Source organism: Durio zibethinus, chromosome 7 (assembly GCF_047325235.1).
Source record: "Durio zibethinus cultivar Kanyao isolate XHJ-2024 chromosome 7, ASM4732523v1, whole genome shotgun sequence".
Taxonomy (NCBI): Eukaryota; Viridiplantae; Streptophyta; class Magnoliopsida; order Malvales; family Malvaceae; genus Durio; species Durio zibethinus.
The window spans coordinates 22,473,206-22,487,036 of NC_143168.1; the positions used below are offsets into that span (position 1 = coordinate 22,473,206).

A 13,831-nucleotide genomic window follows, 5' to 3' on the forward strand; every position below is an offset into this window, starting at 1 on the left:
TTGAAGGTTTAAATGTAAACTGCCAAACGTGTGAAGCCTCTCTGCCTTTCTCATCTCTATCGGCAGGCGTAGAATATATATTTTTTATACATAAACATTTTTAAAGATTTTATTTTTATAATATTTATTTTTAATATTAAAAAATTATATCCAAGCATTTGTTTCAGAAATTGATAAATGATTTTTTTTTATCTCAAATAGAAATTGATTAAGTATCGGCCTCATGACAGAAACACCCTTGTCCAGCTGTATCCATGTCTTTCCAACCTGGCTCGTCCAGAAGCCAAGCTCCCAATGGCAAATGAGTCAAATCACAAAATTTCAGACATGGAAAGCCAAGGTTTTCCGGTTTCCGCCTAAAGAACCCAAACAAAAAGACGGAAGAGAATCTACATGCTCATCTACAGCCGTATCTAATCACTCTCCTTAAACTTATCAATAATCACAATTAATCATCCATAAATCCCGGAGCCCACAAATTTCAACGTCCATGATTAAATAATTCCCTACAACACATCACACTTTAAAACCCGTCTCCACGTTCAGAGGTTGTTTCGGCTTCGCTTTCCCAACACCGAAACCGATATCTCTCAATAATTTCTCCATTTTCTCTCTCTCTCTTTTTTTTTCTCTAAGAATTCAGTAAAGAAAAGGTGAAAAACCTGTAACCTAAAAAAGACCTGGTTTCAAAACCAGGCCTTAATAGTAGTAATAATAATTAATTACATTTTATTTTAGATCTTTTTATAATTTCCATTTAGTTTTCTCAATTTTTGGTTTCTTCTCTTTGAAGTTTCGTTGAGCCTCATTCATCTTTCCACAATGAACGACCTTCTAACGGTAATATTTTTGTGCTTTCTTCTCTTTTCCTTTTTTTTTTTGTTTTATTTTCGATTTTTTGTTGTTTATTTATTTAGTTTCTTTTGTTTGTTTGTTTGTTTGGTTGTCTGTGTTGGTTTTTATTTGGATCTAAGGTTTTTTATTATGATAGCTGCATTTTGTAGATTTTGTTTGGATCGTGATTAAAATAAGGAAAAAAATAATATTTGGGAATTTTAATTTGTTATTTTCTGTTTGGATTCTGTGAAAATGGAGGAAAATTAAGTGTATTGAGAAATTTGGATACTGAATCTCATTGTTTAGGACACTAAGCTGAAGGAAATCGTTTAATTAAGCAGGAATCTGTTTAATTTGGAAATTTCTTTTAAAAGAACTAATTAATTAATTAGTTGTTGGATTTGAAGACTAGATGACTAGAACTTATAGCTTAAGATTGTAAAAAAAATGTCTTTTACATTCAAAAAAATTGAAAGAAAAAACTAAACGCGAACTTGTTGTATTATATAATTTTACCTTGGTGTCAATAGAAATTTGCTTTTAGTTATAATTAGGATATTTTTCAGATGGCTATCTTTGTAAATTTTTGGTTTGTTTAGAATGACCAGATGATCTTATCCCTCTTGAATTATGCGTTGTAATTTTACATAGCTTTGTTGAATCTAGTTGTGCTTACTTGTTTTGTATTTGTTGCAGGAGTCATTTGAGATCCCTCGAGGTCAAGGATCCCGAGGTGGAGATATTGAGTTAGGAGCTCAAATGAATTCTGGAGAACTGGGCCTTCAAAATTTCTTTAAAAAGGTGCTCTAGACTTCTTGATGCAGTAATTGTCATTTGTAAGCTAAGCAGAAGTACATTCAATTTGGAATTGCAACTTTTATTTCTCCCTTTGTGTTTCATCTCTTAATATTTATTTTGTAGACGGACTTAAATTCTTCCTTGTGGTATAATCTAGCTTGAATCACTGCTCTCATACTATGTTTTGTCTTTGCCAGGTTCAAGAGATAGATAAACAATATGAGAAGCTGGATAAGCTACTCAAAAAGCTTCAGGTATCTGATTTAATATCTTTTCCTATTCCATGTATAATATCAAAGCTTCAGGAATCCTCAAAGTATCATTCTTGAGTGTTTTGCTGACTACTCTGAATTTTATAAAATGTTCAATATAATTCTTCTCAAAACTGACTGAAACCTTGAGGATTCCTCACTTTTTTTAATCCTACTTATGGAAGCAGAAGACTAATATAGAAGAAGAGTTAAATTTTTGTTTGGATCTTTCCTGAGCTTTGGTATGGTTACACTATGTTTGGTAGGAAGGAAAGAAAATGAAATGAAGGGAAAAAAGTGAGGAATGGAAAAAAGGAGAAGAAGGAAAATTATTTTTCCTTCATTGTGTTTGGTTTGAAGCATGGAAATAGAGGGAAAGAAAGAGGTTAAGGGTAAAGTTGTAAATAAAATTATTAATTTAAGTAGAATGTGTTTTCCTCACACATTTGGAAGGATTGAATTTGGGGGAAAGGGAAAGGTGCAAATCCATTCATTTTCCTTCCCTCCTATTTCCTTCCTACCCAACGAAGGAAAGGGTGGAAAGAAAATAACTTCTCATTTCTCTTTTCCCCTGCCAAAAACAGTGTTAGTCTTTTGCCCCTTTACTGATTTTTGAGTTTGTCCTGCCTTAGTATTGTTTCTATGTTTTCCTAAAGGACTGCTATGTGAAAGCATTAGGATCCTACTCTCTCTCTAGCCATAAGACCTAAAACGTGAGTTTATGAAGGAACATATTCTAGGTTGTTGAATTCCAGTGTAATTTCGTTAAGTATTTCCATTTCTTGTTTCATGAATCCATGCCCAAGATAATTGTACATTGGTTACTACTTAAGAGTTGAAACTTGCCTAACATAGTTGCCGGGATGATTTGTCAATGATGAATCTTGTAGAAACAGTACTGAATATTGACTAAGATGTTCTTCTGATGTCATTTTCTTCCAAATCTTGAATACAGGATGCACATGAGGAATCAAAGGCTGTGACTAAGGCTCCTGCCATGAAATGTAAGCAACAGTCTGTTCTATTTTTTTTCTTACATTCATAATTTCACTAAAAGCTGCAGGAAAAAAAAATTTTGAGGCCTGTGCTTGTATCTTTTTCTTTTATCACTTTGCTATTGAGAATATATAAAACCTTATTCTCATGTATTTGAATTTTGGTTGCATTGTTTTGAACTTAATGCTCATGACGGATGCTATTATCATCTGTAGCTATCAAGCAGAGAATGGAGAAAGATGTCGATGAAGTTGGAAAAGTTTCTCATTTTATAAAGGGGAAAATTGAGGAATTGGACAGAGATGTAATGCTACTTGCTGCTTTTATTTTGGTTATTTGCAGCCCATATATTCCTCATTTCATTTCATTTTCTTGATGTTTGGCAGAATTTAGCCAATAGGCAGAAGCCTGGATGCGGAAAAGGAACAGGTGTAGACCGGTCAAGGACAGCAACAACTCTGTAATATACCTTTCTTTTTTTTTTTTTTATTCCCTTTTCATATAATGATCGAAGCTGTTATGGTTACTAGTAATGTGGACCTAAAATATGTTTAGCAAAAGTCAGTTTATTGTATTTTTGCTGCCGTGATTAGTTTGACAAAATCTGACACAGGTTTTTAAGGATCCATGGATGCTACCATTTTAGTTGATACTTCAAAAGAAATGATTGGTTCTACTTTATTTCTTGCAATGTGGATGACTGGTGGTAGTATAAAAAGTTATTTCCGTGTTATTTTGTTAAATTAACTAGAAATATGAAACAAATAAACAGCAACAACAACAAACTAAGCCTTATATCTTATAGCTCTGGGGTTGGCTGTATGAAAAGCCAAAAAAGGGGAATTATGTTAGGTCGTAGTTTTGAATCTTTTTGCGCCACTCATTTCTCTCAACAACTTTTTCATCTACTTCATTAACCATCATATCAAAAATAAAAAACTAAATTTTATTTGTATTCCTTGCTGAAGTTATAATGCCAAAGCTTTGTATAATATTAGAACATGTGTTGTTAGCATCTTATATCTAAAAGCATTTTTAAATCTTTGCTTGTAAGGTGCTTATGGAGTGAATGCAGGCTTCAAGCTATAGAAGCTCGTTTTGTATGGCTTGGAATGATCTTAAAATTATATAGCCAATTTTGTTTCCACCTCTATCAAATGCAGTTTCAAGCTTTTGGGCATGATGGGATTTTATCATATTTTGTAACTGTTCTTATAACGGCTACCTTTATGTTGCAGTGCCATGAAAAAGAAGTTGAAAGACAAAATGGCTGAATTTCAGGTAGGTGAGATATAGATATTTTAAGATGTTATTTATTTGCTCAGCCGGTACTATTCTGTTTTCTTAATCTTACTTTGTTCTTTGTATTTACCATTGCAGACTCTGAGGGAAACCATCCATCAAGAGTATCGGGAGGTTGTTGAGCGACGTGTTTTCACAGGTTAAGATGCTCACCTGATACTTATTAATTGCTATAACATTGCATGATATGGAGCTAACATTTAGCTTCACTGATTATTATGATTTCCAGTGACGGGCACAAGACCAGATGAAGAGGTATGATTTGCATCACTCTTGATATTATGAATAATTCTCTATCCTATTTATCCCATATCTGATTGTTCAACAATGTACAGACTATTGAAAAATTAATCGATACTGGAGATAGTGAACAAATATTCCAGAAAGCAATTCAGGAGCAGGGACGAGGCCAGGTTTGTCTTAATTTTCCTTATTTCTTCCTTGATACTTTTAGTCTTTCTGACTTCTTCAGCTATTTCAGGAAGCTAATATTTGTCTTTTGTCCCTAAAAAACTTATTTGTTTTGTAGAATTAATTGGAAGGATATCGTATAAACTATTCTAGAGTTTCAAAACTAGACTTTCATTTGATAGCTTGAGAACTGATTTTCAGTTTTTTCTTCTATCCCATCTCAAGCTGCAGTGACACTTAACTTGTTGGACTTTATTAGGACTGTGATTTTGTGGAATATAATTGATTAGAAATTGGTTAAGAATTAATGTTTGGTATATTTGCAGATAATGGACACTGTGTCCGAAATTCATGAGCGCCATGAAGCGGTAAGAGATTTGGAGAGAAAGCTTCTTGATTTACAACAGGTACTTGATCAGTTTGTTGCTTTGAGGTGCACCGATTTGTTCAAAATAATCAAAATTTAGATTCATGGCTATGCCTGTACTTCCAAAAAAATCTCAAAAGTTTATTCCTAAGCATCATTGCCTTTGTATGTTGTAGTGAAAAGCATATATACTACCTGTACGGACTTCAATTAGTGCCCATTGTGTTCGATATATGTGTCCTATGTGTGTATGTGAGTCTATTATGAAATGGTGACATTTAATTATCTGATCTTTGAATGCTTTCTGAGCAATTGCCCGTCAGAAATGTTTTGAACAAAGAATCATTTCATTAAATATGCATTTGTGCAATATGAGCAGATGCATGAAAATACAAATCACCGTAGGAATGAAGTTGCATCGAAGTTGATATGGAGAGGCCATATTTTTGAAATACATAATTAATAATGTTTCCTTATGCAGATATTTTTGGATATGGCGGTGCTGGTTGATGCACAAGGAGATATGCTGGACAACATAGAATCTCAGGCAATTGAAATCTTTTATAGACTTTAGGGACCCCTAAACCTTGCAATTAAACTGATTTTACTCGTCATTTCAAATTTTCAGGTCTCGAGTGCAGTAGATCACGTGCAGTCGGGGAATACCGCCCTGCAAAAGGCAAAGAAGCTACAGAAGAACTCCAGGAAGTGGATGTGCATTGCTATCATCATCCTTCTTCTAATTGTTGTAATCATCGTCGTTGCAGTGATCAAGCCCTGGAGCAGCAACAAAGGTGCTTAGTTTGTGTGTCATTGATTTGTTTAGTTTGTGTGTCATTAATTTGTTATGTACAAAATATGTACGAACTCGGTGAATGATCTTTCTCTCGGCTGTTTTTGTTAATAATTTGAGGTCAAACCCCCCTTTTTCTTGTGGCTTCGTTGGTTGAACACTGTTATGATTGAAATTCCAAAAATTTTACAATATTCTTTTGATAGGAAATTATGATATCATGGTCTTGGTTGATTTTTGTAAAGATGCGGTTTCAATATTCATTGCCTTAATGAAAATAAACATTGAATTGACAGACAACGAACCGTAGTAAAGTGTTGTTTGACTCTTATGATCAAAATTGAAATCTTAACGTTTCAAATAAAAAGAAAAAACATTAAATTATGCGTGATCATTTTGGATGATTTTGTGTTAATTTTAAGTGGGATTTTTTTCATAAAAACTTAAAATTAGTAGAAATCTAACTGCCAAGATTCATAAGCTTACTTTGGCAGGGTAAAATGACTGACCAAAATGGTTAAAAATAATCATCCTCTTTAACAATATTTCCCTCTAATCACCAAACAAAAAATATTACTAAAATAAAAAAAGTTACAAAATCCAACTGATAACATGGTAAACAAAACTATCTCATTGACATCCTTTCTCTATGCAAATTTACACTCTTTTAACGGGAAAAAAAAAAAAAAGGCAGTTGAAGAGGCACAACAAGAAATATTGCACCACCTCAAAGATTACAGCCCTGAGTTTTAGCTTCTCTCCCAAAGCTTTAGCTTCTATGAAGGAGATAGGAGGCTGTAATTCATCACTGGATCAAATCTTTCCACTGTTCTCATGTTAGAAAACTTGATGTATAAGGCATATAAAAAACTCTTTGGTCTCTGTGACTGGAGAATTGCTTGAATGAATCTACTCAAAATGACAAAAAAATTTTGACTTACTATTTATCTCAAAAGATTAGACTGGAACTGTGAAATAAAAGAATGGCTTTGGATGTTACCCGTGTCCCAAGAATTTTCATTCCAGAAGAATTCACTGAAAACTGAATTCCACCAGCTGACGATATAGGGAGGAAACTGTATCATCTGTAAATCCAGTCAGTCATTAGGGTCCCATTCTTCGTCATGATCAATCAGCGAAGTTAAGCTACTTATGACATCGGCACCATCATCCGCATCATTGGGTTCTAGCTGTTCAACCACATCATTATCATCTTCTGCTGATTCGGTGTCATCATTTCTAACCCCTTCAGCCCCAGCTGACTGCATCCATTTGGGGCACTCCTGTTCACCTCCGTATAAAATTCTGCCATCTTTACCCTTGATTGGTTTTGTGATTTCAACAGAAGACGTTCTACAAGAACATTCGGGAAGCGGATGTGATAGAAAAGAGGTTGGCTTTGACAACAGCGATTGCCTGATAAGGCCATCTGCACTCAAACTTCTGTTGAGATGTTCCTTAGCTGATAGTGTCCAATTATGCTTGGGATGGTACATATCATCGCAGGTAATGTTGAAAAGTGCAGCAATAGTTTTCCTGTGTGATGAAATAAAATGGATGGTATCAGACATAAATATAAGGATTACAGAGACAGCAAAGTTCATTGCTTTATTTAAAGGATAGATAACTAAAAACTGATATATCCCTCCCAAAAAAAACTGAATATTACAACTATGATCTATATAATTCTATAGCGAAAAGTTGAATAGCACTTTAAAAATACATAAAAAGCAGCATTATCACATTCCTACAGGAAAATAGTGTTGAAATTGTTGTTCAATTTATTATCAGAAGCTTTACATTTCTCAATAGACATTTCAGGGTTTAAGTACTAAGAAAATTGGTATAGAGGCGGCATTTGGATTATTCAAAACGCAAGCAGTGTAATTTAGATATAACTTAGGAGGGATTTTTCGTTCTTTTTATTACCACAGAAAAGTACAAGTTCTATTTGAATGGTAAATTGAAACACTGCTTTAATCAAATTCAAAAATTCATGAATTTAGCTTTCTAAATGTCAAACCTGTCTGGTCGATACGTTCTAGAAGAAGCCCTCTCATACAACCTTTGTCCTATAACCAAGCCTGAGAAATCCGGCCATCTACTACCATCATTGTTAAAACCAGGAAAGAATGCATCTGCTTCCACAGAGACGATATAATCAAGGGCATCCCAAAGTAACCTGTGAGCTTGCATCCTAAGATCCATGGGTGAAGGGTCTGGTTCTTTGTCATTCTCAGTAATCCAACCATACCAGCCTTCTTTTTCATGTTGGTATATGGGCCTATCAGGAGGTGGAGGAAGGGGCCGGGGTCGTGGACCAGCCCTATTCCACTCTTCTTTAAGTTGTTCCTCACTTTTTGGACGAGGAAGTTGAAACATATCCGGAGGAAGAGGTGTTTCAGGACCAACCAAGTCTGACAACTCAGTCTTGCTGCACAGAGAAGTGCGATCCACTAGGTTTGCAAACATAGCACGTAGAGGGATCAGTAGACGTTGACCACCAAAAATTTGAGAACCTGCCAGGTATATAATTGTTTTAGAAGGATAGCCCATTGCACGAAGAAGAAGTCCAACCTGCAAAAATTCGGGAATAACCAAATATAAGGGAAGCACAACAAGCCAATATTGTAGTCATTAAGCATCTTATGTCTTCTTGGAGGACTACATTAAGCCATCATTAGGCTATATTTTTAAAAGTGCTACATTGGATTTCCCATTTACATTAAGGTAATATGTGTTGTAACCATAAATACTCCAGTTTGGTAATGTTACAGCTGCATTGGATCATTGGATCATTGGAATCAACTCAGATTTTCTGTTTCTAAGTGATTCTTTATTTCTGCCTGTTTCCCATCTCTTTCAGTCCTCCTTTTCTCTCCATTCCATTCATCCTCCATTCCTGCATTACTTTTATCATGACTGAATATGTATGTGATTCCAAGGCTGTTGCAACATATGCTAATAAAGCATAAATTTACAAGCAATTCGCATATCTCTTTTTCAAAGCCATTTCCCTCATTTTCAACATTGCTAGCTTAAATTGACTAATTATTAGAGATAGGAAAATTATAAAGACTAAACTATTTTTATGAAAAAAAAAAAAAAAAAACCTCAACAATTAGGACATATAAACTTTGATATATAAATTTCAATCAGCAGAACTGGCAACAAGGAAGGAAACAAGGATATTGTTGGGACCATCAAGGAATTGTCCACAAATAAACACATAGAAGGTACAGCAAAACTTTCAGAAACATTACCACGCCCCTGGTCTCCAACAGTGAATTCTATTCGTAACATACCTCTTCAGGCATGAGAGGACATGAGCCATTTTCTTTGTGCAAGTGTGAGTCAACGCTTAGTTTGTCATTAATGATCCCTTGCTTGATCATCTGATCCCTTCGGTATTGTATAAGTTCTGTATGAACATCCTACAAGAAGCAACAAATTCCAAGATGAAGTAATGAAAATTACAAAGAACTGGAAAAACATGTCAATTGAATTCCTTTTTTATTTTTTGTTAAATTTGAAAAATACTTCCAAAAATGAAAGAATGTCAAATGTTTAATTTGTTATAGACTTTAGGAAAAATAAATGATAAGGGGGGATAAAGAAAAGATGCAACTTAGGCTAGACAAGGATGCAGGAAAGAAAAGACATAAACAGCTGACCTGGAAAAGTTCAGTACAACCATGATATGCCAAGGTGTCCCTAACTAAACCAGGATGATATGCTAGGAAAGGTTGTCCTGATGCTCGTAGCCTGAAGGAAGATTAGAAAGCTCAGATTCATCAGAAGTAGGCATATGATACTTGTGTAAGTATAGTTACAGATGCATTAACAAACATAAGATAAGTAGCACAAGGAATTAGATAAATCTTGATTGAGCAATGGATTACTTTCATATTTTTATACTCATACTCCTGTGTCTTAAGACTAGCAGAAAGGCAAATGGAAATTATACCTTTCCACTATCTGGCGGCCAAGGATTTGAATTTCAGGACGAAACTGGAGTGCATGAAAGGCAACCCTGCATCTAAGCCTCTGAAACTCGGACATACTAGGTGGAAGAATCGACTGAAAGATGTATGGTTACTACTTTAATATTAATCTTATAGTTTGTCATTAATTCAGAAAGCATGCAAACCACAAGAAACAGTAAATATTTTTTGATAAATGAATATGTAACACAAAACATCATGCATGCCTGACCTCTCAGCCACAAATGGAACTATAACCCCTAGACAACAACAAATACACCATGAGTGCTAACCAATAACTTGACTACAAGAATAAATTAGACCAGAGAGCTAGAAAGTCAATTTAACCGAGAAGCAATGAAATTCCCACCAAGCTGAGAAGACAGTAGCTTGGAATGATGAGAAAAACCCTGATGAAAGTGGTCAAACGAATCCAACACTGACTCAAACAATAGACATAAACAGATACAATAGATTCACCTGTGAGGTGTGGGATATTTTCCCTTTCCTAACTTGGAAAAACCATGAAGCATGGTTTACTTTCTTATAAATTGAAGAATTTTTTCATACTAAGGACAGATGCAATGACTAGTAAGACTCTTAAGCACGGAAATCACACAAAGAAACATAAAATTGATTCTGACTGTCTGTTAAAACTATTTTGCAACAGAAAACTAAGGCCTGGCATGGACAGCCAGCTCCTAACCAAAATAAACTTCAAATGTTTCTCAAGAAAAGGAAAATTAATCTTTCTTGCTCCTAGAAAACATCATCCCAGGTAACATAACTTTTTTTTTTTTTACAGAGATAAGTCTTAGGGGCCTTCATAAAAATAATGATTCATCAGAGATGTTTTAATGTGAATGCACAGAGAGAGATCAACAACATACACAATATTAGAGATACACATAATCTAACGTGTAAAACTTATAAGGGCCAATTAAGTAAGAACCAAGCCTCTTGAATTTAGAGAGATCATATATATAGAGGAATTATGTATATCTGAACAATACATGCACTTTGGAAAGCAATTTTTGCAGTTAGAGGGAATATATAGAGGAATCTTGGAACAAAGGCCTACACTTCGTCAAACATTTTTTTTCAGTTTTGACAAATACATTATGTACAATTATAAGACTTTGAACTACCTGCAGGCACCCTCCATCTGTAATAATCAACCCAACAACCTTGAATTTCCTTAAGTTAGGCCAAATGTCTTTGACATAAAAATTTGGAGAAGCAGAATTTTTGGGCTTGAAAGTAGGGAACTCATCCCTTCTTCTTGCAGCCTTCAAATACTCAGGCAGGCTTTTCACAATATTCACATCATTTTTAAGTGATGCAATGAACTGCTCCTCATCATAAAGATAGGAAAAACTCTTGAATTTAGAACTGTATAACAATTAAGGGTAAGAATATATCATATAGAGCCTGAAAATGAATTTATATCAAATAAAGTAAACAACTATACCTGATGCCTTTTGAACGTGTACTTTCTTGTATCTCTGGAATTACAAGAGTAGCATTTAGAAGCCTGGATATGGTGACAAGATCACAGATCTAGAAATTTGACAAAAATGTTATGAACAGCCAACAAGGAACAGTACAAAAGATTACTTTAAAGCATCTAATAGTTCATACCGAAGATCTTATCTTCTCGTATCCACCAAAGATTTTTGCATAGATGAAACCATTATTATTTTCATTTGGAACTGTAAAAAGAGAGCTGATCAATTACTAATTCACAGACTAAAAGAATTATCTGGAGCTAGACAATTATCAAAGCAACAAGGACAAAATCAAACAACAAGTAATACTTTTGTTTAATTGGAAAGTAAACAGAAAGATTGCAGTTCTGATCAAATTTATGTAGTAAAAATCAATAATCACTGACTTTTCCCCTGATAGTTCTTTCAAGATTACACAAATCATTGGGATCTCGACCTCTCTTTTTTCTTATACATAACCTATTAACAGTTATCATAGAAACTGCAAACAAATTGTAAAATCAGCTACTTCTTAAGATTGTTTGCCCCTGTTATGTACCTCTTTTGTCACAAACTTAAACTTAAACAAACAAAGATAAGCCTTATGTGCATCTCTAATCTCCATCATCAAAGCAAAACTTCTTATACACACTCAATATGTAGTGCTATGTTGGTACGAGTGCCACAGAGATTGTCCCATTCCCCAGTCCCAACTCATGAAATAGCAGAGTTCCATGTTTCAAACAAGAACAAAAATGATATCACATACACCTCAACCATCAACAACTGTTAAAAAAGAAAAAGAGTTCAATTGCTGATAACAAGAAAAAATATCAAAAAAATTGTGGTTAGTCAACTTCATGTGGACACATTTAGCTATCCTTCACAAACCAAATAATGATATTTAATTCTCAACTGATTTGGAGATAAAAATCTACCAACTTGAACTAGGGCATTACAAAATATTGATGCTACATCAAAGAGTCATGGTACTGCAACATTTTTGAAATTGCACAAATCATCATCTTTCCAGCTTCTTCTATTGATCACAAACTCTCATTCAGATGCCAATTAAGGGCAACATGATAATTAAGAATGCTCAAAATATGATCCAATTTAATTAAAAAGAATGTGCAATTCTAATTAGACTATTATCATCACCTAGACAACAAGATAAATCTATAATCATTTCATTTTAAAATCATATCAATTGAACAAACTCCTTAATGAAACACATGGGCACATTAAGTTAAATTTGGCAGTATGGAAGCATAAATACATAATTTGGTAGTTTAAGCAAAACCCTTTACCAGGATAGCTGTTTCTTGGGTTTGCATATGGCTGCAAAGACTCCAAGGACCTCACAGCACCCCATAGCCTCTTATTTCTGCCACCCTTCAACATACAAGAACAAAATAAAGATCATCAAACCAACACATCATACATGCAAATAGATGAAGATATAACATTTACAATCCGAACTCCAAAAAAACTTGCCTGTGATCCAATATTAGGAAAATCATGGCTTAAAGCATCTTTTGCGCTATACTGGACTAAATTCATACTAGAAACCTTTGTCATTGAAAGATGAGCCACCAACGACACCAAAGATAAAGTCAACACAAATAATGCAACCCATTTTATCTTAGATTTGAACACCATATTAGCTCATAAAAAAAGTTACTTCTTGGATGTTGAATTTAACACCCAATTCTCCCTACATCCAAAATCCAATATCTATCAAAATTCCAAACAAAGTCACATTAAAACAAATCAAATTAAAATAAAATATAATAAAGAAACAATCTTTTTGTTTTTGTTACCTGGAAAGTGATATAAGCTCCCAGTGAAGAGAACCCAGTTTTAGAAATCCACTTAGGAACATAAAGAACCCAGATTTGAATCAAAGATTTAAACCTTCTTTTTCCTTTTACCTTGATTTGTTTGGCTGACAAACAGGGAATTGGGAAGTGGGTAAAGTTCAAATCTGGATAGGAAGCAAAGGATTTAACACAAAACTTTAAAGACCCACATTACGATATAATAACATAGATTTGTCTCTTTGGAAAGCAAATTTGAGAAAAAAAAAAATAAACTTGTGAATTTTCCTGGGAAACTGACAAAAAAAAGGCAAAAGATTGTTAAGTGCTATTTATGGAAGCTTAAATCTGAGACAAGGGTTTGTTTAAAGCTTACGTTTTTTGTATTTGTTTTTTCGTATTTTTGTGTGTTAGCAAAGATTGAACAGAAGAGAAGTGATTCAACTAAACATGGGTATTTTTTACTTGAAAAAGTACCTACCAAATCTAAGCTAAAAGACTTTTTTTTTTCTTTTTTATTTCTTTTATTCTGATTTTGATTTCATTTTTATTGGGAAAACATTTATTTTGAGGTTAGTGGCTTATCGGGTTAAATGGGGAGGATTATCTAATTATAAGATTAAATAAAATATTTGATTATTTTATAATTATAATATTCATAGTACTCAACAAAACTCAAAAGCTAGGAGACTACAAAAAGTTTGATAGTAAATAATTTGTTGTTAAAAAATTAATTAAACTTATATAGTCTTTTCTATTATGTTTAAATTAATCTTTACTAATTTT

General features: G+C 33.8%; 2 protein-coding genes across 3 annotated transcripts; one reads left to right on the forward strand and one right to left on the reverse strand.

The window, feature by feature from the left end:
* The first annotated feature begins 308 nt into the window (after positions 1–308).
* Positions 309–5,898, forward strand: LOC111277032 (syntaxin-132-like). Its single transcript, XM_022863135.2, has 14 exons — positions 309–653; positions 794–840; positions 1,534–1,638; positions 1,833–1,889; positions 2,842–2,890; positions 3,098–3,186; positions 3,269–3,342; positions 4,121–4,163; positions 4,263–4,323; positions 4,414–4,439; positions 4,520–4,597; positions 4,922–5,002; positions 5,444–5,509; positions 5,591–5,898. Exons 2-14 carry the CDS (start codon positions 823–825, stop codon positions 5,762–5,764), a joined length of 921 nt encoding a protein of 306 aa, XP_022718870.2. The 5' UTR covers positions 309–653; positions 794–822; the 3' UTR covers positions 5,765–5,898.
* Positions 5,899–6,308: 410 nt separating this feature from the next.
* Positions 6,309–13,581, reverse strand: LOC111277030 (protein EMBRYO SAC DEVELOPMENT ARREST 30-like). 2 transcript variants are annotated; one of them, XM_089763893.1, is made up of 12 exons: positions 13,049–13,581; positions 12,723–12,942; positions 12,536–12,620; positions 11,380–11,450; positions 11,210–11,298; positions 10,887–11,130; positions 9,723–9,835; positions 9,430–9,520; positions 9,061–9,189; positions 7,779–8,332; positions 6,756–7,291; positions 6,309–6,664 (listed from the first exon to the last, which is right to left on the reverse strand). In XM_089763893.1, the coding sequence occupies exons 2-11, from the start codon at positions 12,885–12,887 to the stop codon at positions 6,853–6,855; spliced, it is 1,980 nt and encodes a 659-aa protein (XP_089620019.1). In that variant the 5' UTR covers positions 12,888–12,942; positions 13,049–13,581; the 3' UTR covers positions 6,309–6,664; positions 6,756–6,852. The 2 variants fall into 2 exon arrangements, with proteins under 2 accessions (XP_089620019.1, XP_089620020.1); XM_089763894.1 differs by having other exon boundaries at positions 12,723–12,962; positions 13,049–13,487.
* Positions 13,582–13,831: the final 250 nt, after the last annotated feature.

Excerpts from the sequence above, each read along its gene's own strand:
- LOC111277032 (XM_022863135.2), top strand. Across the intron at positions 3,343-4,120 it reads TCAAGGACAGCAACAACTCT|TGCCATGAAAAAGAAGTTGA; the intron begins GTAATATACCTT and ends TTTATGTTGCAG. Across the intron at positions 4,598-4,921 it reads AGGAGCAGGGACGAGGCCAG|ATAATGGACACTGTGTCCGA; the intron begins GTTTGTCTTAAT and ends GTATATTTGCAG.
- LOC111277030 (XM_089763893.1), bottom strand. The coding sequence starts at position 12,887 with ATGGTGTTCAAATCTAAGATAAAATGGGTTGCATTATTTGTGTTGACT. Across the intron at positions 12,621-12,722 it reads TTCCTAATATTGGATCACAG|GGTGGCAGAAATAAGAGGCT; the intron begins GCAAGTTTTTTT and ends TGTATGTTGAAG. Across the intron at positions 11,451-12,535 it reads CCCAAGAAACAGCTATCCTG|TTCCAAATGAAAATAATAAT; the intron begins GTAAAGGGTTTT and ends CTCTTTTTACAG.